This window comes from Falco rusticolus, chromosome 2 (genome assembly GCF_015220075.1).
Source record: "Falco rusticolus isolate bFalRus1 chromosome 2, bFalRus1.pri, whole genome shotgun sequence".
NCBI lineage: Eukaryota > Metazoa > Chordata > Aves > Falconiformes > Falconidae > Falco > Falco rusticolus.
The window spans coordinates 61,983,719-62,008,602 of NC_051188.1; the positions used below are offsets into that span (position 1 = coordinate 61,983,719).

At 40.1% G+C, this 24,884-nt stretch overlaps 2 protein-coding genes across 3 annotated transcripts; one reads left to right on the forward strand and one right to left on the reverse strand.

Moving 5' to 3' along the window:
• Positions 1-9,097: 9,097 nt before the first annotated feature.
• LIG4 (DNA ligase 4) lies at positions 9,098-13,475 on the reverse strand. Its single transcript, XM_037375901.1, has 2 exons — positions 13,355-13,475; positions 9,098-12,711 (listed from the first exon to the last, which is right to left on the reverse strand). The coding sequence occupies exon 2, from the start codon at positions 12,695-12,697 to the stop codon at positions 9,959-9,961; it is 2,739 nt and encodes a 912-aa protein (XP_037231798.1). The 5' UTR covers positions 12,698-12,711; positions 13,355-13,475; the 3' UTR covers positions 9,098-9,958.
• Positions 13,476-13,622: 147 nt separating this feature from the next.
• ABHD13 (abhydrolase domain containing 13) lies at positions 13,623-21,765 on the forward strand. 2 transcript variants are annotated; one of them, XM_037375902.1, is made up of 3 exons: positions 13,623-13,731; positions 15,358-15,393; positions 20,407-21,765. In XM_037375902.1, the coding sequence occupies exon 3, from the start codon at positions 20,442-20,444 to the stop codon at positions 21,453-21,455; it is 1,014 nt and encodes a 337-aa protein (XP_037231799.1). In that variant the 5' UTR covers positions 13,623-13,731; positions 15,358-15,393; positions 20,407-20,441; the 3' UTR covers positions 21,456-21,765. The 2 variants fall into 2 exon arrangements, with proteins under 2 accessions (XP_037231799.1, XP_037231800.1); XM_037375903.1 differs by lacking the exon at positions 15,358-15,393 and having other exon boundaries at positions 13,626-13,731.
• Positions 21,766-24,884: the final 3,119 nt, after the last annotated feature.

Here is a 24,884-nt window from a genome sequence, read left to right on the forward strand (position 1 = left end):
TAATATGCCACCATTTGACAGTTTGCCCATTCACAAGACACCAGAAATTAGACTGGGAACTTCAGTTCAGACCTGACTTACAGAATCACAGAACAACTGAGGCTGGATGGCACCTCTGGAGATAATGTAGTCCAACCCCTCTGCTCTTGGAAGGGTCAGATAGAGCAGGTTGCTCAGGACGGTATCTAGTTGGGGTTTCAGTGTTGTCAAGGATGGATACTCCACAACCTCTCTGGGCAACCTGCTCCTGTGATTGACCACCCTCACAGTAAGAAAGTGTTTTCTTAGTTTTAAACAAAATTTCCCCTATTTTGTTTTGTGCTCATTGCCTCTTGTTCTGTACTTGGGCCATTGATGACAACTCTTCAAGCCTAGCAGTTCAACTAGTTTTCCATCCAACTCCCTGTCCATTTCTCTAGCCCATACTTCATCAGCTGTCTAAGAGAATATTACAGAAGACAGCATCAAAAGCCTTCCTACAGTTGAGAAAAGCAACATGTAGTGCTCTCCCCTTGTCTAGCAAGCTAGTTTATACTAGAACAAGCCCCATAACGTTAGGCAAATTAAAAAGAATAAATAAATAAATAAATCAGAACCACAAGTGGTTCTATCAAAAAAAAAACCTACTACCTGAATGCATCTCAAAAGGCTAATTTGAACTTTATAGAAAAGGATAGTAATATCATAATTATCCTTTTCTGACTAGCACAACTCTCCATGGAACTGGATATGTAAATTTGTTCTGTTTTGGGAAAGACTGAGGACAAGAGCGTGGAATACACAGCCCCTCACACGATACACACAAATCTTGTGTGTAGCAATCCTTCATTTCTCCTTGGTATCTTATTTCGGGCAACTTCAGTCCTGAAAACTGTATTTTACTTTATGATACATGACACAGGAGAAAACTGAACTCTGGTTTCATAGTTTTACATAGTTCCTCTATCCACAGCATTAACAGAAGAATTAATTTAAATATGTTTTGTCACTAATATAACTAACATAACAACTAAACATTCTTGTTACGTCAGTTTTCAAATACAATCACATGCTTAGATATCCTACATCTTTTTACGTTCTGTGTAGGAGAAAAATGAAGAACATTACTGCTTGCAGTTTGAACTTGAAATTTTCCCTTATATGTTCTTTCAAAATAATTTCCCCCAAAATTACAAAGAAAGGAAAAGCTACATATGTTGAAAACATCCCAATAAAATGCTAAATATATTTTATCCAAAAGAAAATAATTTCCATATGGGTGCCTTTTAATTTGCTTACTTCTAGAAAATAACATGGGGAAACATTTTAATTATACCTATAAGCTCCACCTTCATTGTTAAGTTTGTACAATAATTCAGACTTACAGACTGTTCCCTCATTCATATCCCCTCACAGCAAAAAGTAGTACAGTAAAATTTTATAGGCCCATCTACTGTTTTGTAGTACAACAGCTGTTATCAGCTGGAGATGCTTTATGCTTGGTTAAACTGACTGTGTTAAAAGGCATTTCCCTAGTCACCTTCAGATGAACATTTTTTTTCTTCTTTGCAAGAAATTTTATAACTTACTACTTCAAGTCCCTCTTTTAAAAGAATTCAAACTGTAATTACATATAGATTGGAAAGATTACATGACTGGTGGTTTTTTTTTTTTTCTTTTTAACAAAGTTTGATACAGAATATTATAAAAAATAGTGTGCCAACACCACTAGCAAACTAAAGAGCTTTTTAAAATCTCTCACCAGATCATTACATTGAGGTGTCGTAAACATAATAATACTCCTTATCTGTCATTTACCATAGCTGACAGATTTTGACTGATTTATTTTCACCTGAATAAAGGGACCTTCTGCTTTTCAAAGACATTCATGCAGACTCTTTCAAAACATACAGATGTACTATTTCAGGGAAGGGTAACTGGAAAATGAGCAACAGGGACTGCATAGTTTTTAAGTGCTTCAACAAACATATATACAATGGTAAAAATTTATAAGATTTCCAAAATGTTTTAATTCAGTCTTGCAAAGAAATTCACATCCAAACTTAATATCAGATGAATATCAGAGAACAAGGAAAGGTGGTTCTGTGAGGGGTGAGGATTTCTATAAAGGAGAGAAGCAAGGAAGCCAGGTTTCCTTCATTCATTCAATTCCCTGTAGTATTGAAGATTTGTAAGTGGGCTGCTCCACAAGGAGAAGCATGCTGGGGGCTGAGGGGACAGCAAGGCAGGCATGAGCTAGCATCCTCACCAACAAATGGCACAGTCTCACCATACAAGTCCCACCCAAGAAGATGAGCAAAGTGGTCCTGTTGATGGTAAACTTGGCCAGCCAGTGACAGCTACGTAAGCCCATAGTGATGAAGTAGGTCCAATGTCAAGCCATGAAGTCATCAGCTGGTGAGGATTGGGATCAGCTAGGTAAGTGGCCAAGCACAGCTGCAAGATAGCTATGGTGAGGACTAAGACCAGGGGCCTGAACTTAAATGCAACTTCCAAGTTTGTTCCAAATTTAAGTTCCGCATTAAGTTTCCAAATGCAAACTTGCATTGAAGGTGGTGCCTACCAAGGCTTGTCCAAATCTTTTTGCACACAGCAATTTTCACAATTGTCCGAGCAAGGTAACACAGCTACACCACCAAAGAGTTGGCCTTGAGCACAGACAGTCATACCCCAGGAGGAGGTGGGTGCATTGAGGGCTCTGAGAGCTCTTTCCCATCTATGACGTTCTCGTACGCTAGAAATCCTACTTGTGTGTGGCTGAAATGGAAGTCACCATTGTTGGTGTATGCCACATATCAAAATAAATTGATGATATAATTTATCTAGACATGTTAAATATGTGAATAATTCTTGTTCTTCAAAACAAAGAAACTATAAACTTATTAACTAAGGGGGGTAGTTTTCAATAACTTTAAATTAGAATAATTTTTCATCATATTTTATGCAAAAAGCTATTTATAGCCTTCTAATTAAAGTATTCATTTAGCTAGTTAGTGATCATTTCATGCAGTATGTATAAAGACCACTGTACATGAAAATAGGTAGTGTCTCATGTTGACTCACCACAGCTTCTCGACTCTTCTTTCTCCAGCAATTTATCTTCCTAAAAGCAAGAAGGAATTGAAGGAATGTGGTTCTGATATTCACTACACTTACAATAAAGTAGTCACTTAAAGAGACCCAAAGCTACCATAATACTACAGCTCAGTTCTAGCAAAAAGAGAGGGGAGCTTTTTTCATCTACGCAATTGAGCTTCCCCAGTGTTACTGCCTACAACACTTTAAATGTGAAATTGTTAGCATAATAAGTCTTCCAACATACAGTCAGCAGGTTGCAATCTATTGTATATGCAGTTACTTTCAGTGTTATTAGCTTTCAGGTCTTCAAAGGATAATTAAACAGTTAGTATGATATTTTGCAAGGCACTGTATTTTAAATCCTGTCTGAAGATGCAAGGGTCGGAACTTTTTAAGCCACTTAAAATAGCAAGAATGTCAATTAGTTCTTTTCAGTGTACAGGCACAAGCAGAGGAAACGTGAAATAAAAGACGGCTGATTAAAGTTGTGCTGACGTGCAAACACCTAACTACTAGTCAAGGCTTTCTTACTCTGCCATTGGTGAACAAACTACCCATTTTCTAGAAAGCAACCCTACCTCTCCCCAGCCCAGTGAATAATTTTTCTTCATATGTTTAGGTTTCAGCTTATTCATGTACTAGTGGCTTGCTTAACAAGGCAGGCACATTCCAAGTGGAATTAGAAGAGTTCAGTAAATTATCCTAGGAATAATCAGACCTTGACAATATCATATTCCAATGCCTTCTGAATGTCAACTACTTACAGAATCATAGAATCATTTAGATTGGAAAAGACCTTTAAGATCATCAAGTCCAACCATTAACTCAGGACCGCCAAGTCCACCACTAAACCACGTCCCTAAGCACTGCATCTACACATTTTTTAAACACCTCCAGGGATGGTGATTCCTCCACCTCCCTGCACAGTCTGTTCCAATGCTTGACCACCCTTTCAGTGAAGACATTGTTCCAAATATCCAATCTAAGCCTCCCCTGGTGCAACCTGAGGCCATTTCTTCTTGTCCTATTGCTTGTTACTTGGGAGAAGAGACTGACCCCCACCTGCCTACAGCTTCCTTTCAGGTAGTTGTAGAGAGTAATAAGGTCCCCCTGAGTCTCCTCTTCTCCAGGCTAAAGAACCCCAATTTGCTCAGCCAGTAGTCCTAAGACTTGCACTCCAGACCCTTCACCAGCTTCATTGCCCTTCTCTGGACATGCTCCAGCACCTCAATGTCCCTCCTGAAGTGAGTGGCCCAAAACTGGACACAGTATTCAAGTTGCAGTCTCGCCAGCACCAAGTGCAGAGGGACAATCACTTCCCTTGTCCTGCTGGCCACACTGTTTCTGATACAGGCCAGGATGCTGTTAGTCTTCTTGGCCACCTGAGCACACTACTGCCTCATGTTCAGCTGGCTGTGGACCAGAACCCCATGTTCCTTTCCCACCAGGCAGCTTTCCAGCCACTCTTCCCCCAGCCTGCAGCACTGCGTGGGGTTGCTGTGGCCCATGTGCAGGACCCAGCACTGAGCCTTGTTGAACCTCATACAGCTGGCCTCAGCCCATCCAGGCTGTCCAGATTCCTCTGCAGAGCCCTCCTGCCCTCCAGCATCAACACTCCCCCAAGCTTGGTGTCATCTGCAAACTTGCTGAGGGTGCATGCGATCCCCTCATCCAGATTGTCGATAAAGTTATTAAACAGCACTGGCCCCAATACTGAGCCCTGGGGAACACCACCGGTGACCAGGTGCCAGCTGGATGTAACTCTACTCACCACCACTCTCTGGGTTCAGCCATCCAGCCAGATTTTTACCCAGCATAAAGTACACCCATCCAAGCCATGAGTTCCTCCAGGAGAGTGCTGTGGGAGACAGTCTCAAAGGTTTTACTAAGGTCCAGGTAGACAACATCCACAGCCTTTCCCTCGTCCACTACATAGGTCACCTTGTCATAGAAGGGGATCAGGTTCGTCAAGCAGGACCTGCCTTTCATAACCTGACACTCGCTGGGCCTGATCCCCTGATTGTCCTGCACGTGCCACATGATGGCACTCAGTATGATCTGCTCCATAACCTTTCCTGGCACCAAGGTCAGGCTGACAGGTCTGTATTTCCCCAGATCCTCCTTCCTGCCCTTCTTGTAGATGGGCGTCACATTGAATAACCTCCAGGTTTCTGGGACCTCCCATTAGCTAGGACAAATGATGGACAGCAGCTTGCTGAATTCTTCCACCAGCTCCCTCAGCACCCTTGGGTGGATCCCATCCAGCCCCACAGACTTGTGCATATATAAGTGGTGCAGCTGGTCACTGACTGTTTCCTCCTGGACTGTGGAGTCTTTATTCTACTCCTCCTCATCCCTGTCTTCCAACTCAGGGGACAGAGTACCCAGAGGGAAATTGTTCTTGCTATTAAAAGCTGACGCAAAGAAGGCATTAAGTACCTCAGCCTTTTCCTCATCCTTTGTGGCAATGTTCCTCACCACAACCAATAAAAGATGAAGATTATCCTTGGCCCTCCTACTGTTTCTAATATATCTGTAAAAACATTTTTTATTTTTTATGAGTGGACAGCCTGGGTTCTAGCTGAGCTTTCACCTCTCTAATCTTCACCCTGCATAACCTCATGACATCCTTATAGTCCTCCAGAGTTGCCTGCCCCTTCTTCCAAAGGTGGTAAACTCTCCTTTTTCCCTGAGTTCCGGCCAATCTCCCTGCTCAGCCAGGCCAGTCCTCTCCCCCACTGGCTCATCTTTTGGCATACAGGGACAACCTGCTCCGTTGTAAGACTACCTTCCTGAAGAATGTCCAGCCTTCCTGGACCCCTTGGCCCTTCAGAACTATCTTGCCAAGGGACTCTATCAACCAGGCTTTTAAATAGGCCAAAGCTGGCCCTCCAAGAAGCCCAAGGTAGTGGTTCTGGTGATCCCCCTCCTTAGTCTTCTGAGAATTGAAAACTCTAGCATCTCATGATCGCTATCCTTTGACTACCACATCACCCACCAGTCCTTCCCTGTTTGTAAACAGCAGGTCCAGTGAGGCATCTCCCCTTGCCACGCACTCACTAACCAGCTGTGTCAGGAGGTTATCTTCCACCCACTCCTGGAACCTCCTAGACTCCTTTCCTGTCTGCTGTGTATTTCCAGCAGACATCCAGTAGGTTGAAGTCCCCTATGAGAACAAGGTCTAGCAATCCTGAGACTTTTCCCAGTTCCTTGTAGAATGTTTCACCTGTCTCTTCATCATCACAACTATGGCTTCTTACATTCCTATGTAACAATAGCAGAGGAAACATGTATGAGGTAGGAGCCATACACTGCCTTGCAACAGATATATTTTCATCCATCTACGTATGAAAAAAGTATAAAAGAGCATAACAGTACTTGGCACTTGCTTTATGCCTGGCATAAATGTCTACAATACTAGAAAGCCACAGTCTTTCATTTTACATCATTAAATATGAAACTGAGCTGTATATTCTAATATAGGAGGACATCTGAGATTTCACCAGCTCTGTATGGCCAACACACACTGTTTCCACTGACAAGTCAAAGAAAGCATATGAAGAAATAAAAGTAAGTATTGCTCCCTGGTGAGATTTGTCATACTTTGTGCAAGCTTTGTGCAATTCCAAAATTGCACTGTATCAGTTTGGATGTATGCCTTTCAGAGAAGAAAAAAGTTTATGTGAACCTATTTTATTGAATTATTCCATAAACAAAGTGGAACCTTCTCCCAGGGACCACAGAGTTTATTGCCTGTGCAGAACTGCCTTTGTAACTAGTAAAGAAACCAGACCATCATTCACCAACACGTTGCAGACAGGATGGGTACCTACCAGATTTTCTGCTACAGCAGGCCCTGAAAGTTGCACTCTTCTCTATCACTGGCAGTGTTCTTGAAAAGTACCAGTTAAAAGCCAGTGAATAGTAACAATACCAATCTTTTCTCTACTTCTCCCAAACTGCAAGGTCTACAGTCCCTTCCTCTCTTCTTTCTTTCTCCATTTCTTCAGGAGCATAATCTTAAAATAAACTTCAAACTTTATATTACAATGGAAATTGGAAGGTTCATTCTCAAGCCCAGTGCATATTAAAAAATAAAAATCAGCTTTATACAAAATGTAAATAAGCTAAGAAATGTTCACCTACAAACCCCTTATTTTCAAAGATCTAAACAGAATTAAGAAAATGGAGGCATTTATTACAGTAAAAAATACAATAGGCTGATGTTTGGTAGTCAGAGGAGACTCTCTGGAAGTTCCAACATCAGGTTAATGTTTCAGCATTTTGATTCCAGTCTTCCCTCTTTCTTGAACACTTTTTAATGGATGATGACTATCTAATTATAAAGGCTAGTTTTAGATGTCAAAACTCTTTTATTGCACCAAACAAAAAAAGGCAATTTTTCATACACAGACACTGTTGATCCACATCAGCTCTCACTGCTATCTACAAATCTTGCCTTATATTCATCCTTAGACATCATGCCTGAAATGCTCTGCGTACCTCCCAAATTAATTTGACTTTTTAAGAAAAACTTTTGTGTCTGGACAACATATTCTTACTTTTTGAATGATTTCCAGCCTTAATTTTTTCCTTCAGAACAAATTAGAATTTCCACAAACTTCTTCCCTACTTCTATTTTCTGCCACTACTGTTCTTCTATGAGAATGTCTTTGCTTAGAGGATCCATGGATCCACCTAAGTCACCACGTAAAAGAAACATCTCAAAAGAAAACCTCACCTGTAATGCCTCTGTTTTTAGTGTAGCAGCATGATTCTCTTTTTACACTGACATATGAAGTTTACAGCACTTCTTATTCAGCATTTTAAAGTAAGTGTAAATTTGTGAAACAATAACCAAAAGAAGAAATACACATCACCTAAATTACTTGAGATGATCCAGTATGTTAATTATCATGCCACATACATATACGCATGATTGCTAATCATTGTGCATAATAGTTAATTAATTTCTGGTTCTAATTAGAACTGAGGCAAAATACAAAGTCAAACAAGCTAAAACAGTATACTGCATCTGCAAGGTGGGGTTTCTTTTTTTTTTTAATTTATGAAAAGGTAAATCTTCAGTTTAAATAAATATAAAAAATAAACCTTCAGTACACTGTGTCCAGAGGAGTCAGTAAAGGAGTAACAATTTTGCTGATAAGTTACTAGTTCTAATTCCTCAGCTTTGCATAGTTTTGAGAGAACAAAAAGATGTGGAAGCAGTATTTTAAAAATACTCTGTAAAGAACATTTAGATCTCAAAGTGAGATATTTGACAATGTCTCAAGAGTTAGCCCTAATTCATCTTTCATATTCAAATTTGCCTTTGTTTCCATAACCTTTCTAACCAGGATCACCTAAAATATATACTTTACTAAAACCCATTTAAGAGAAATCTGTGTATGTATGAAGACAAACTCTCTTCTCATTTTCTATTTATAAATCATAATATATATGACATTACAGAGAAGCAGCCCAATAAGTTAAAACTGAAGTATTATATTTCACATATATCTTTCTATACATTTCTATTTGAATTATTGGAGAAAAAATAATGCAGTTTCTCTCACTATATACTATTCTATATACGTAAAAAGTATTCTGCATTTTAACAATGTATATGGTGGCTTAAGAAAACTGGTTATTACATTTTACCTACTTAGTATATTTCAAATAATAAGGGAGTTTCTAATGTAATGTTTACACTAACTATAAAAAATATGAATAAACTTCTTTCCAATTAGCCTTTCATGTAACATTTTCCAGTTCTTTTTACAGTAATTTTTTTATATGAACAGAACCAGAAAAATGATCGAAGAAACAGGTCAGCCAAACCCTATTTCTGTGTGATCAGCCCAACAGCAGTTCTATTTGAAACCAGTATTGACATAACAACAAAGGCCTCAACCTTCCTTCCCTCAAGGTTAATGCATAAATTATTTAACAGAGTAAAAATCAGGAACTAAGTTTTGTGCTTTCAACAGTTCTCCCTCATTAAAAAAAACACCCGGCAGACTTTAAAAACAGATTTTATTTAGTAATTGAAAAAAATATACGTTGAAGTGGATATTTGGAAATTAATACTGCATTGCTCAAATAGCTTATGAAATATATTTTGAAAGATAAACTGATAGTTAAGAGTAAAAACCTAGCCCTGTAGCACTTCAGAGTTTAACTGCAATGAGCACAGGAGATTGTTAAGTTTTTAAGTGATTAATACTTTACATATATATATATATAGCTCATTATTAATTCATTAGCACCTCAATCAGAACTTCAGGTTCTATTTCACAATAGTTATTTACATAAAAAAAAACCATGGGATCAATGCAATATCCTAAAACCAAAGTGCTACTGAGGCTGTGTGAGGCTCAATGCTAAAAACAATGTAAATAAATTAAAACAGTACAAGGTTTATAAATTACTGAATTCTATAGCATATGGAATATACACACAACAATTCCATAAAAACATGAATGTGATTGTAAATTGATAAATAAACAATATCTTAAATGTAGAATCTCCATAAAATAATAAATTACTGCCTCCATTTTGAAAATGGAGGCAAGCACTATTAATAGCTAGGAATTCTCTTATGTAAAATATTAGCTCTCTCCTGAGACGAGTTTGTGAAGTAAAAGGCTTACATTATTAATTTGTGGGTTTTTTCTCCTCCAACATAGCTTAGCATGCTCTTGCTTCCGCAATACTGTAATTGAAAGCCTTCCTCTAATTTCCACAATAGCGTTTTTCTTCAGCCAGAGACAGCTTTAAACAGACATGAAAACACACACAAAAATTTAAGGCAACCTCATAATATCCAAATCCAGTCATGCCAACAAGAACGCTTTTGCTCCAAGCTTAAAAACCTACTTTAAATCAAGTACTGGTTTTCATTCTTTGGAACTCCCTCCTCCACTGACTGTATTACCCACAGCTCAGATACAATTTTAAATTTTTTCCCAAATGTTCTCCTGAGTGCTTTCATCTCTTCTACCCGGGAATGATCTTCTCCTATAACAATATGCGAGACACCCTCTTCAAGGTGAGGAACTACTTTTGCACCATAAAAACGGAGCTCCAAAGCTCTAATTGATAGTGTTGTTCCATGGATTTTTGTTCTGGGCTCATTAACAACAGCATAAAAGTCCACATAAATAGTGTTTCCTCTGAATATACTGAGCTGACAGCTGTTCCATGAATAACGTTCTTCTAACTCTGCAATCTTCTCCAAAAGCATCATCTTATTGTCTTTCATTCTTGAGAACACTTCCTTCAGTTGTGCAACATCTGTGTCTGCTGTGTAGCTGTCTCCGTAACAATCATACTCGCGAGCAAAATCTTCTTTTGTGTCAGGAGACATGTGAATCATAAAGGCTGGCTGCCAAGGCACCAGCATTTTGTGTTGTAAACACTGAAGGATCCACTCTGCCCTCACCACATCGTATTTGTTGGAAGCAATGATATTTTTCACTCTGACATTCTCAGTTCCTACAATGACACAGTAAGTATCCAGCCCTGGGTTCTGTACCACACTGCCACCACATTCGGCTATTCTGCTTTCCAGTTCAGACTTTGAGTATTTTCCCGTTCCTGTCATAACACAAAACTCAATATCTTCAAATACACTTGAAACCTTGTTTACACTAGAAAGATCAGGAGCTTTAAATTGCTCGGCTATTCCAATTATCTTCCTCACCTTTGATACAGTTTTCCTTTTTTTCTCTTGTGGCTTACTATAATCATCTATATGAAGGTGCTTAGATGCCAGCTTCCCTTCTGCTTTGCGTCTGAGGTCTTCTAACATGTCTGAAGTCATGCACTCGTACCATTCTTTGTCCTCTCTTATCTTCTCAATCCGGGGGAATCTCAAAGTGCACTCAGTTTTGTACATATCACTGGTAACAATCTCGGCTGCCTTGATCTGAACTATGACAGAGTTGCAAGGTTCAATGTACATTTCAGGTTTTTCAGTTCCACACAAAATGTTACAGGGAGGATCCCTCCTATGGTAGGGCTTCCAGTGTTTAGCCAGTTTCAAACCCAGATCATGCAATTCCTTCATAGTATAGCCAGAGCCAACACGACAAATAGAGTGGAAAATGGAAGGTTTTTCATTTGGAGGGGGTGTTTCTGCAATAGCGCACAGAAAATGAGACATCATTCCACCACGTGCGCCCGTCCCCCAGTAACCACCAACAATTAAAAGGTCTAGTTCATCCATCAACCCATTGACATATTCCGGCTTGATTTTTAACCAGCCTTCCCCACGTTTGTCAGGCTTGTAGGTGGACATGGGATCTTTCACCATAATCCCTTCCTCTCTGTTATCTATTGCTTCATTTAAAGCATCAATTACTTCTTTTCTTGTTCTGGCACTTTTTTTATGTACAACATGTATCCTGCCCGTTACTGGGGTAAATACGCTACTTAAGATTTCATATCTTTTGCTTAGTACTTCATGCCCCAACTTCTCATCATTAACCATCAATACATCAAACACACAGAAGCAGGTCTGCAGATCAGAGTCCTCCATCATTCTTTTTATGTCAAACCTGTTCCCTTTTTGCATAAAGGTTTGTGTCTCAGGATTGTAAGCCATCATTTCACCATCGAGAATGCAATTCTGTATATTGCTCTTAAATATCTTATGAATAAACGGCGTTAATGAACCATCAAGGGGGGAGGCGCCAAACTGCTGAGTATAGTCAAACCCATTTCGGGAAAAATATTTATACACATCTCCATCTTTGTGCATCTGCATACGTTCACCATCCAGCTTAGTTTCTATGTAGAACAGCTGGTTATTCATTTGTTTCTCAATTTGCTGGACATCAGCAATCGCAGCAAGCATTGGTTTAAAGGCAGAAAACAACGTGATAGAAACATCACTAAGTGAGACAGAGGGATCATGCAGTTGTCTGCAAACTTTTTCCAAATCAGTTGTGACATTGTGTAATTCAGCAGCATCAGGATGAAAAATGGAAAATATAGTTTGCTGACTAACACCAAGCTTTAGATCCTTTATAATCATCCGGATGAGCCATTTTTGTTCCAGTGCTGTGCTCTGGGTAATTAACTGAAGAAGACTTTTCTTTAACAGACCCTTGTTTTTAGCAGCATTATTGTTAGCTATTGTGTCTAAGTGTTCATTGACTTGTTCTATTGTCAGTCTGCCTTGTTTTGGGCTCCTAGGTTTTAATACGAAGTACGCAATCATTGCAAAATCTCCAGCATCTACACGTGAGCCAGCAGGTGCTCTGTAATTTAAAAGCTTTGCAGCATCTTTTCCGTCTTTTGGTAAATTAAGCAGTTCAATATACAGCTTCGCAAGCATAGTTTCTTTAATCCCGTATGCCATCCTTTCTCTTTCCAAGTGTGGAAGAATAAGTCGCATTGCTGGGTAAAAAGAATCTGTGACATCTTTCTCATTTTGGTGAAGAGCATCATGGAATTTTCTCCAGGAATCCAGGAAATCCTTGAAATATTTTGTTTTCTCCGGGCGAGATTTACACTGCTGTATTCGCTCTAGAGTAGAACACAAATCCGCAAAAGGCACTCGAGAAGCCACCGTTTTTTTAGGAGAGGGCTGCGAAGCAGGTGCGGAAGCCATGAGTGCGTTTTTCACTAAGAACAAAAAAAGTACACAGTTGTGGAGAAAGAAACCGCCAGCATGCTAATCCACCTCAAAACAAAAAAATCTCTAATTAGGATTTATTGATTTTCTGTTTTCTAATTAGGATTTAACTGTTACCGTTACTTAGGGGCCGCCAGCTGGTCCCACTCCCCGCAGTTAAGGGTGAGGCTCCGCCGCCCGGCCGCAGCACAGGCAGCTCGGGGGCGGGAGCCGGCACCGCGCGCCCCTCCGCCACCGCTCGGAGGGTGACAGTTCCACCGCTCGGAGGGTGACAGTTCCACCGCTCGGAGGGTGACAGTTCCCTCCCCCGGAGCGCGGCCCCTCCCCGACACCCCCCCGCCGGCTCCCGCCGCACCCCGGCTGCCGAGGGGCCCGCCACGGGCAGCGCGGAGGGAGCGGGGCTCTACGAGGCCGGCGCCGCTCCCGGTGAGGGCAGAGCGGCCGGGCGTTCCCGGTGCCGCCCCCCCGCACCGCTACGGCATTGCCATGGACACGGGGCGGGGTGCAACAGACAGCACCGGCGGGCATCTTCCGCTCCGCGGCCGTCGCCCCCTCCCTGGAGCGGACAAACGGGAAGACGGGGGGGAGACCGGTGGGACGGCGGGGGCACGGGCACCCCTAAAGGAGACTTACGAGGAAGCGAAGGTGCCTGCGGGGCCGGGGTGACACCGGCCGCCCTCCGCCCCGGAAGGGGAAAAGCGCCCCGGTGACGCGCGGCCCCGCTCCCCCGCGGGGACGGTGGTTCCGTCCGTGCGGGGAGGCCCCGGCTATCGCGGCGGCGGCGGCCGCGCCTGCGCAGTTGCGGCGGCGGCGGGGAAGCGCTGGCGGAGCCGGGGTCGGGGGAAGGCGCGGAGGCAAGAGGAGGGCGGGCGGCCCTGACCCGGAAGCGGAAGCCGCTCCGGCGTGACTTCCTGCCTCGGAAGGAGCGGTGGTTGAAGTTGCGCGTCGGGGTGTGCGCTGGCCTGAGGCGCTGCCGGCGGCGGCCCCAGCCCCGCGGGAGGATGCGGCGGGTGGGTCTCGTCTCGCCCCGCTTCGGGCAGGCGCCGGCCCGCGGTGGGGTGCTGGGGTCGAGGGGGTTGCTGGGCCGGCCCGGCCCGGGCCCTGGAAGGCCGCGACGTGGCGGGCGGGAGCGGAGCGGGGCGGACGGCAGGCGTGGGTTAGCTGCGGTGTTTGGGATCTCGCCGTGCCTAAGTGCGGCTCGTCCCTGCGCAGGAGTGGCCGCGGGTGGGGGGCGGCTGCTGTGCTGGCCTGCCGGCACGTCTCCCGAGGAACCGCTGCATTGGCAGCGCCGTCAAAAGTTCCTTGAGGTGCTTTCCTGCCAAGCCCCGGCAGAGCTTTTGCACCTTCCAGCAAGACCTTGCGCTGGTGTTTCCTTTGTCTCCGCCGCCATGCGAAACAAGTTCTGCAAACCAGGATGCTCGTAGAAGATGGGGTGGATGTGAACTTTAATGTTGCTTAATGTCACAAGTGAATATATCGAAAAAGCTGAGCGGGATGTTTCTTTTTACGTAAAAATTTAACGTGCTTGGAAATTAGTATGTTTTAGGAGGCCACGCTTGCTAGAAAGCTAAGGCTCTAAAGTGATAACCGTTCTTGGTTTGTTGTTGTTTTGGTTTTCTGGCAAAGTACTGTCATAATTCGAGATGTGCTTGTAAGGTTCATTAAGATTGTTCATTTGGGAGAGGAAGTGTACAAAGTTAGGGGGAGAGTACTTTAAATTACAAGTATGTACTACTTGATTCAGAGAACTGTGGAAGTTTGCTGATTGAAATAAGTAGGACAGCTGAGCCAGAGCCCTTAAATGTGTGACACTTGAGTTGTTCTTAGCCTGCTTTTTCCTTGGTTAGGAGTAGCTACTTTGCTGTTTTATTTTATTTTTAATGAGAGTCTCTGCAAGATTTTAGTGCTGAGGAAGTGTGTGTTTTCCTGCCTTTCCTAAGCTTGAAGGCTTTCTTCCAGATTAGTTCCCTGTCTGAAACTACTTTTTTTACAGTTGAGGACTTAATATTTATACTTACAGAAGTCTTCTGAATAAATATGAGTAAATGTAAAGCTTCTGTTAACCTTGTCTGTGTCTGAAGGCAGTAGAGTTTATGGGAAGGAAGTGCAGAAGAAAGAAACTGTCTTAATAAGAAACGTGTTTCTCTGTGTTCCTAAGAAATACCTCTGTTCGTTTGAAAATGTGAAATCCAAAGGACAGCAGCAAGTGTTAAAACTAACTCTTGTGTTTCAAAGCTCTTCTAATGAGAAAGCAGCTGTTTCTTGGCACTAACTTCAAGGCTGCTCATACACTAAAAGTTAACTTTAAGGAGGCAATGTAAATCTCTCATAACTTTGTGCTGTGTATGTTTTATACTGTGTATTTTATGTATAGTCCAGGACACTTTGATGTGATTCTTGAACTTCACTAGAAGATGTTGTTCTCAAGTTTAACAGATGTTTCAAACAAGCTGAGCTTGATAGGAGGAGCACAAACTTGGTATGCACGGTTTCATCAGTAAAGTAGATGTAATTTCCAAGGGTGTTGGCAGTTAGCACTTCTTAATTTTCTTGTAGGTAGCTGAAGACAAACAGTAATTATGTGTGTAATTCAAAAGCAGTTTTACTCAAAGTTCATAAATGGAATTGTCTTTCAGGCAGAGATGAAGCCTGGGAAATCATCACATCCAAAGGTAAATGTTTTATAATGTATTAGTATATTAAAATAGCACTTTTTAATATTAAAAATTTTGACAAAGACAAAAAAATAAGACAGAATTTGTGGCGAGTAAAAGAGTAATTTCAACTGCCATTAAAAATGAATGAAAAATTGTTCCCAACTACTTTAAGTATGCAGTTGCGTGGTTTATGATCTTCAGTTGATAGTGATGTGAACTGTTTAAGAATAGCATTAGGGCACAGCAAAATATTATTATATGTCTTGATCATAAAGACTTCAGCTTTTTCCCTCAGCATTTTTGTTGTTATGAGTGATTTACGTTTTTCAGTAGCTACTTTATTGTGAGATTTGTCACTCACCTGATAAAACATAGAGCTCTGCAATAATTCCTGCACTGTGGATTCAGCAGTGGGAGATGTAAAATGTATAGATACAGATACGTGTGGACAGATCTACACATGTGTATATCCCTGTGGCGTAAAAGTAAAACTCATCACTTCCTAATTAAATTTCTGTTTTGAGAGGCAGTACAGTGCTGTGGCTGTGTAAACTGAACTGGTCTTTAATGGCCTTTAAGCCAAGGGTACAGCAGCAGTCTGTCTAAACCTGACTTTTGTTAGGTCTTACTGTTGAATTGGGATGCATTGTTGTTCTGTGTTAATGGTTTCCACAACAGAACTTTGTATTTCAACATTGTCTTCTACTTATTTCTAATGTTCACAAGCATCATCAACAAGGCACTTGTGAGAACCACCAGCATTCACAAAGGCTAACCTTAATAATACAGCATTTATCAGAGGGACAGGAGGAAATGTGAAGCAGGTAGATGCTAGAGGAAAAACCTCTGATCATATATGTGACTAAGAAAACATCATCTGTAAGGAGAATACAGAGGAACTGAGTTTATATAGTCTGGAGAAATTGAAGGTAGGTTACATATTTGAAAGTTAATAAGCATTGACGTAGAAGTGAAGAATTTAATTTACTAAGTCTCCCTTCCTGTTAAGTATTAGAAAACATTTTCTAGTACTAAGAGTAGCTAAGAACAAGAACAGCTTATGTAGGAGTTTCCATTAATGTAAGTTACTTAGGAAAACATCTACAAGATAAAACTATATGCTTCTGCTCTTAATGACTTGTGTATTTGTCACGGACATTGGCTTTCATGACAAGTTAAAAAACCAACAAACCAAAACCCCAAAATATCCCTTATGCTTGTTTTCAAACCCTCTAACTTAGTTTCAATAATCAGCGGTTATAAATACCGTTATGTTTATGCTGTAAAATGGATTGTCACTTCTTGTTATAGGAATACTTTGTCATTGGCGAAGTTATGATGACTGTTTGAAATATAGTGCTGCAATATAATGTTCTTTCAAAAAAAGGGGGTTTTTAGTAAAGCAAGGATGATTTTCAAGGGGTTAATGCAGGGCTCCTCAAACTTCTTAACCAGGGGGCCGGTGAGCGGATGCAGTGGCAGGCAGTCATCTGCGGCTGCTTGGTTCCCCGCCCCCACCCCAGCAGGGGTGGGTGGGTGAGGGGTTTCTGTAAATACTGGGGGCCAGATTGAGGACCCTTGGGGGCCGTATCTGGCCGGTGGGCCGTAGTTTCAGGACCCCTGGGTTAATGTGTTATCTAGGAGTTTTGAAAAGGAAATTTGTAGAGAAACCTTATTTCCCTGGCTGAAACAGAATTTCCACTAGCCTGGCACTGGCCAGCTTGCTGAGTTCCCTTGGTTCCAGTTGTCCCCATCTAATATATGGGTGATGCTTCATGCCATCTCTCTGTAGAGCTGTGATACTTCTGACAGTAGAAGGCAATATAACAGATAATACTGTTGAACAGTCAACCATTTAAAAAAGTAGTAGTAACTAGTCATATGACAAATTAATTAAAATACTGTCTTTTAGAAGATGTAAAGAGGTTCACACTTGTTGCCTTAACTGGAACATCAAGCAGTTACGGAGCAAGTCTGTAAGTGATTCTTGTAGTCTTGTCTAGAAAGAGAAACAAGTTTTTCCAGGTGGTGGGTCCAGTCTGTTTCTCAGGTTGACCAGCTCAGACATCAAAGTCTTAAATATGTTGTTCTCCTGTTCCTTCCCTATCCTCTCCCCCTTTCCCTGATTATTCTCACACCCTATTAATCACAAAAATTAAAGATACAGGAGGATTTCAATGCATGCTCTTCGTAATTCAACATAGGGGTTTTGCATCATCACGTTATATTGTAAAGTGTTTGAAAGGTTTTTAAGGTTCCAGCAGAACAGTAATGGGAAATGAATACCAATAAGAGATTTTTTTGTGTGTGTGTGTTTAGTCTTGCAGTATGTTGAGCAGTCTCAAATCTCATACCCTTTAAAAAGTGTTGAGGGGCACTTTATCGTTTACTGAAAATTACTGTATTAACTTACCCTTTTTATTTATAACCTTTACATGGGAATTTGGTTCTGTTTATATCGGTTTCCATTGTTCGCATCAAACAAGATAATGTTTGGAAGGCCTGCTACTTTGGGCTCCACAGAAAGCATGGTTTGTAGCTTTATTGAGGATGAGCTGGTACTGACTTGGTTTAGAGTTTCTTCTAGGCCTGTGTGTTTGAGAAACCGTTATTTTTCTTTCTAGTGATTTTTCAGTTAGTATTGGAAGCAAGTGGGGAAGAACATAGGAGAAACTCATATGTTCGTTCTCTAGCTAACAAATCTTGCAGTAAGATGCAAGTAAGAGACATGGTCTGATTCCAGCCTGGAGATGGACAGAACTAGTGAAGTTTCATGTAGCTGTGAAGAAAACATTAATAGTTATGTAGTTGTTCATTAGTGCCAAGTAGTCAGCTTTACTCATATATGTAGGTGAGTATGAAACGTTTGTGGCTGTGTAGTTTACCATTCCTGCTAACTACCATATGTTGAGTTCTAGTTGTAGGATGCATTGAGCCTGCCACTCCAGTAGCAAAGGGGTTTTATGTACCTGTGTGTATATTAAAGTAATCATGCAGCAGAAGTATCTCATCATATAGCATTTTGATATTACCCTACTGAAACAAAAATAAAAGCAGTGCATAAGTGAAACTAACGGGGCTTATGAATTCAGCTGTAAGTATCAGCCTTCAAATAGTAATCCTTAGCGTATATGGGATAGCCATCTGCAAAACTTAATCACCTTAAGATTTTTATTACTACTTTGGGTTTTAGTAATTGTTTTTAATGATGGGTCTCTTATGAATGTCTTGTTTAGAAAGCATTTCTGGAGTCTCAGCAAAGTTTTGAATAGCATAGATAACAAGAGGCATAATAACACAGTAAAACCCAGTGTTCTTACACTCTGGAAATGTAATGCAGGAAATGTTTGTCAGCTTCGTTAGGAAGTTCTCTTACAAATTAAAGTACCTGCTTTATCTGTCTCTTAATTACTGTGACTTCTTTACTAGAGAAATGGATTAAAATAATTAAATTTTCATGTAGACAATATTTGTGCCTACTTGAATGTGGATATGGAACATGAGCTCATAAATAATACGAGAGAACACTATTGGGATACCTGCTGTTTAGACTCCTTTGTAAAACTAGTGAAATACATATTTTGGAGTAGATGCACTATATAATAGCTTATTTTCGTATTGCCTTTGGTTAATATGTGACAAGGTTTAACAGATTTCTGATTAATATCTAATTGTTGCATAAAATAATTGGAGATGGCAACTTTTCCTGGTCATCTTAGGGGCTTATCATATTTGTAGAGTGCAGAGGTTACCTTCTATCACTCGATCCTACAAAGATGGTTGCTGCAGTTACAGCCCTCTCCGGTAGTATTAGGCCATAGAGCTTAGTTTGGTGTGGGTCCTGTGACTTAACTGAATGCTTGGGTGCTTCTTACTGCACTCCATCATTTTAGGAGGTTATAACTTTGAGTATGTCTAAACCGTAATTATCATCTGCTATATAATTTAGAGTATTCTTAAACAAGTGAGCTTGTGTTGTCACTTCCAGGCGGTATGGTTATTCAACTTGGCGTTGACTGAATGTTTACTGTAGTTCTCATGTAGATTTGACAGTTTTTGCCTATTTCTATACAACACTTGAACCCAGCAGTGAATAATGAGATATTTTGTGTGTGCTGTCAGACATAACTATTTCTTATGGTGTGAAAGAAGATTTAACCCATTGTCAGTAACATCACTCTCCTCATCTTATGCTGCATGTATGTCATGAGTCTGTTTTCGTGTTTGGACTTTTCAGCAGTTGTGATTTTCATTGATCAGAGGATAATGCAGTTAGCTGACTGTTTTCAGTGGTCTTCTATGATGGTGCAATCTTTCGTTCAGCTGAAGATTTAATAAGGATTACCAATCTGATAGTGGAAAACTATCAGTATAAATAAGAACCAATCCAAATATAGAAAAACAGCTGTCGTGAGTGTAACTGCACTGTGGTATCTTACTCTAGAGAAGTCTTCTTCTGACCTGTTTGTGATGCTCTGTAATCGTGGTTGATAAAGATTCTGAAAGACGGCCAAGATACAGCAGATCTGGTATGCATTGTGAGCCTTCACTGGCTGCAGAGTGAAGTGCATAGGCTTATTGAGTGCTCCTCATGGTCTTAATCAGGAGTAACTTAAAAGTAAGGGCTATTTTTGTTTGTGTTCTCTGGATTCTAGAAATACGTACATGAGAAGTTTTGACAAACTGGTGATAACACTCTGTGTGGTTGTTCTGTTGGTTGGTAGTGAAGACTGGGGGAAAGCATATGGTCCCAATAAAAAAATTTCTAGTGCTGCTGGTGAACCTTGCCTGCTGAAGTAATGTAAATGGGATTTTGAAGAGCTCTAAAGCCTTTTCCTTATGATTGCCTTTCTGCTTGTTCTACAGAGTTGGATGGTTTCCAAAAAATCAGAGGGAGTTTACCACTAAGATTGATGTTTTTGCTTTAATGTATTGACTTGCCACTAATATTCTGCAAGTATGAATGCTTAAATCGCTTCCTTTTTCTTTCTCCTATATTTATACATGTATGTTTGGGGTTTTTTTCAGGATTTGCTTGGAGTAAAAGATCACTGACTTCTACAATGGAAAAGTCATGGATACTTTGGACCTTTGTTAAAAGATGGCTACTAGCTTTGGCTTCCTGGTCTTGGAGTCTCTGCCGCATTTGTCTTCTACCCTTGATAGTAACTTTTCACTTGTATGGAGGCATTATACTACTTATATTAATATTTGTATCAATAGCGGGTATATTATATAAATTCCAGGATGTGCTGCTTTACTTTCCTGAACAGCCCTCTTCATCACGCCTTTATGTTCCTATGCCTACTGGTATACCACATGAAAATATCTTCATCAAAACCAAAGATGGAGTTCTTCTCAATCTTATTCTGCTGAGATACACAGGGGACAATGCAGCATATTCTCCAACCATCATTTACTTTCATGGGAATGCAGGCAACATCGGCCACAGGTTGCCAAATGCTTTGTTAATGCTGGTAAACCTGAAAGTAAACTTAATTCTTGTCGATTATAGAGGGTATGGAAAAAGTGAAGGAGAAGCAAGTGAAGAAGGTTTGTACTTAGATTCTGAGGCTGTGTTAGACTATGTGATGACTCGATCTGATCTTGATAAAACAAAAATTTTTCTTTTTGGCCGTTCCTTGGGGGGAGCAGTAGCTATTCACTTAGCTTCTGAAAATTCCCATAGGATTTCTGCCATCGTGGTGGAGAACACCTTTCTTAGCATCCCTTACATGGCCAGCACTTTGTTTTCTTTCTTTCCAATGAGGTATCTTCCTTTATGGTGCTACAAAAATAAATTTCTGTCCTACAGAAAAATCTCTCAGTGCAGAATGCCTTCTCTTTTCATCTCTGGGTTATCTGACCAGTTAATTCCACCAGTTATGATGAAGCAACTTTATGAATTATCCCCAGCTCGGACTAAGAGATTGGCGATATTTCCTGATGGAACTCATAATGACACTTGGCAGTGCCAGGGTTATTTCACTGCCCTTGAACAGTTCATCAAAGAAGTAATAAAGAGTCACTCCCCTGAAGAAATGGCGAAAACTTCATCTAATGTAACAATAATATAATTGATATTCTTCGTTGGAGTGGGGTGGGGGGAGTTCCTGCACTGTACCTTGATTTGTGTAAAGTGGTAAAAGAATGTCCATTTTTAAATGTATGTCATGTCTGTACTTGCCTAAAGGGTGAAATTAAACTTGGAAAGGTCTGATGCTTTATTAAAAAGTTCCAGATAACTTTTACATTTGTAGCATTGTAAATGATCCATTTTCCATCTTTCTTGTACTTTTTTGGTACCTCTGTCCATATATTCCATTTGTTTGATATGTGCAACGGATGCCATTAAAGGAACTTGCTACAAAAGTAGTACAGAATGTATTAGTTTAGAACAAGAGGAGGCTCTTCAGTATTTGCTGCTGTATGTGTGAGCTTTTTGGACAGTCATGGTTAGCACAATGATTTGTTGCTTCTCTTAGAGTTTATTTAAAGTGTGCCATGCATGAGATTAGTGTTCTATTCCTTGAAATTTGATATTATGCAAGGTGGGAAGTCTTCAATGTGCTAAATAATATAAAATAACATTAATGGTAGAGTATACTTACAGGTATACTATCCTGGGTTATTACTGTTTTTTATGGTTATGCACATATATATATATTTTTCAAACTACAACTGAAGAGGAAAAGACACTTTCCATGTTTTCATTTTACTGTTTGTGTTTTAATAGTGCCTGGAAAGTTGTATGTGCCTAAACATCATGGCTTCAGGATTTTGCCCAGGCAACTTCTTCGTAGGAAACAGAAGTAACCTTCAAAAAGAGCAACTGTGGTCTAAGCTCCTTTCCACCCCAAGCTCTCCTCACTAATGGACAGGCCAACTATTTGTTGGTATTAGTCTGCTTGTGCATTTGAGGTGGGATTTCCCAGGGCAGGGTGGGTGGTGTGATAAAGGAGTGTCATATAAGGTGAAAGTACATATTTGTGTTCAATTTTATTATTTTTTTTTAGGCTGGTGTAGTTAAATGTCTGTGCCCTTTTATTTATACCTCCAAAAGAAACAAATCCAAATAATTACCAGTGATCACATGATTAGAGCTTGGTGTATACAGTTGTTACAGTAAGGATAATAAAAATGAGCAGTGCATTAAATTTCATAGACCTAAGCTTAGTTAGTCTGAAAGACACATTTATTTTAAAACTCTTACTCATTTGCTTGCAAAATGTCTTTTGCAGTTCTGTTGCACCATATGGAAGTAGCCTAAGCATCAGCAGAAATTAGGCTCTTCAGCTCTGCTGAGATTTTTAAAGCCAGTATCACAGTTTCAGAGTCTGCAGTACTTAAACTGAGAGAGTTTGATTCAGACTGAATGTTGGGGTGGTTTTTGTTGTTGGGTTGGCTCGCTGGTTTTCAGTTTTAATAGTCCTTATCCTAGGTGGTCATATCAAAGTTGTATGCTGTTAGCTCAGTCTGTATTGGGTTATGTGGTTGTTTAAATCTCTTCTGCAGGTTTAATTTCTCATTTGCTGCAGCTGATAGTTTGCCTCTTCGAAATATTTTTTTTTATGGAAAGAACAAACTGTGGAAAAATCTTCCACACAATCTGTAAAATTGCCCTTTGGATTGAAATTTTAAAATAAACTTTTCTGCCATGTTGTCCTGATTCAGAAAAGCATCTCAGCACACACTTAAAATCTGTTTCCTGATGGACAGTGATATTTTAAGCTTGTGCTTAAGTTCTCTGGTTGAATAAAACTGCTTTCCTGAACTGGTGCCTTAATGGTTATGCCTCCTAATATTTACTACATGGAATTACAGGTCTTGTGTACCCATTGGTAATAGTTGTCAGCAATTTATAGATAGAGTAATGCATCTTTACTTAAATGTGATTTTTTTAAAAAAATATATTTATTTTTAAATAAATAGCTATATATATATACACCAGAAGTTGCTGTTTTCTTTGGTAAGTATCTTTTATCATACTACCACTAAGGTTTTAAGAGTTGACTGAAAAAGCTATAGACCTCTTCAGATCTATAGATCTAAAATCATTATAGATAGAGCATAGTTTTAAATCTGAGTGAAACCAAAATTGTTTCCTCAGCCTTCCGTTGGCAATATTTTTTGAAGGGAAGCGGGTGGGGAAGGTATATTGATGAAGTTTGGCTAGGGAGGGTGGTGTTTATATAGCAGAAGGGAATTAATAGACAGCATTCCCTTTCCCAGGTGTAGTCTAAAATGACAATGTGAGCTGCTTGCATAGGTTGTTTCAGCTGTTTCACGTTGCTTTAGAATTAAGGTGGAGGGAGATAAATAAGTGTGCAAATACTGCTTCTCTAAAAATACGTTAATAAACACAAAGGAATAGATTACTTGTTGGAGACTGAAGAGAAGGTAAACATTTCAGAAGTTGTCATAATTTGCTGTTAAATAACTTTTCAGTATATAAAATGTTGATTTGTGAGGTAACGTGACTTTTTTTTCCCCCCACTTACCACCACTCAACCCAGAATGCCCCCAGTATTGTGGGGCACTTGCATACAAATTAAGTATTCTTATTTGGGCATACAGTTGCAAAGCCAGATGTGTGGCATGAGATTATAGCATTCTGGAGCTGTTCACAGTGGACTATATCGAAACACTATTTTTGATTATCAAGCCATATCTTTTCACAATATTGTCTGCAAGACACAAAGATGAAACTTTGTCTGATTTTGCAAGTATTGGGTATGAAAGGACACAATTGTCATACATGCATCTTTTACAATAATGTGGTTTCTTCCACTTTCTACGTATGCACATTTTTACTTCTCCCTTAACGGGTTGGGCACATATGTTTGTGAATGAATGTTGCTATGCTCTTTCATTGCATTGGCTATGAAATCCACTGAAAGAAAATAGGAAGGAAATTTTTTTTTTTTTATGCAAATATTCTACTGCTGTGCAGACGATCTTTTAAGGCAGGAAAGAAGGGGGAAGAAACTTGTTCTGGCAAGTCAAGACTTGTTTTTATTTTACAATCTGTGTGATGGAAACCCATCATTATCTGCTGCTAAAAAGTGAACTGCAAGCAACGTAGTAGTAATAACTTTTAATTGCCAAAAGGTATATTATGATATTGTTGCATTTATTCCACTTAATACTGTTATATGTTTTCTAGTAACAATTCTCCAGTTGTGTGTTGATGTTTCCCAAGTCTGTGTCCTGTGTGTGTGTACATATATATATATATATATATATATAAATTTCTAGTTTGGGAAGAGGAAGTTGAGTTATTTTCACTGGTTTGTAAGAAAGCCTCTTGGTTTAAATATGCTCATTAAAGGAACTGCCTCTTTTATAAGAGGAACTTGTAAGTTAAAAAAAAAAAAAAAATGGGGGGGTCAGGAGTTGAACTGGAACAGCTGTAGCAGTAGCGTCCTTGTAAGGAAGCATCCAGTATAAGACCTTGTGTGCACACACATGTGTGGTTTTAATTGGTGGATGTACTTGAGGCTTCC

What these genes read in the sequence shown, in the direction of transcription:
- LIG4 (XM_037375901.1), bottom strand. Translation starts at nt 12,697, where the DNA reads ATGGCTTCCGCACCTGCTTCGCAGCCCTCTCCTAAAAAAACGGTGGCT.
- ABHD13 (XM_037375902.1), top strand. Translation starts at nt 20,442, where the DNA reads ATGGAAAAGTCATGGATACTTTGGACCTTTGTTAAAAGATGGCTACTA.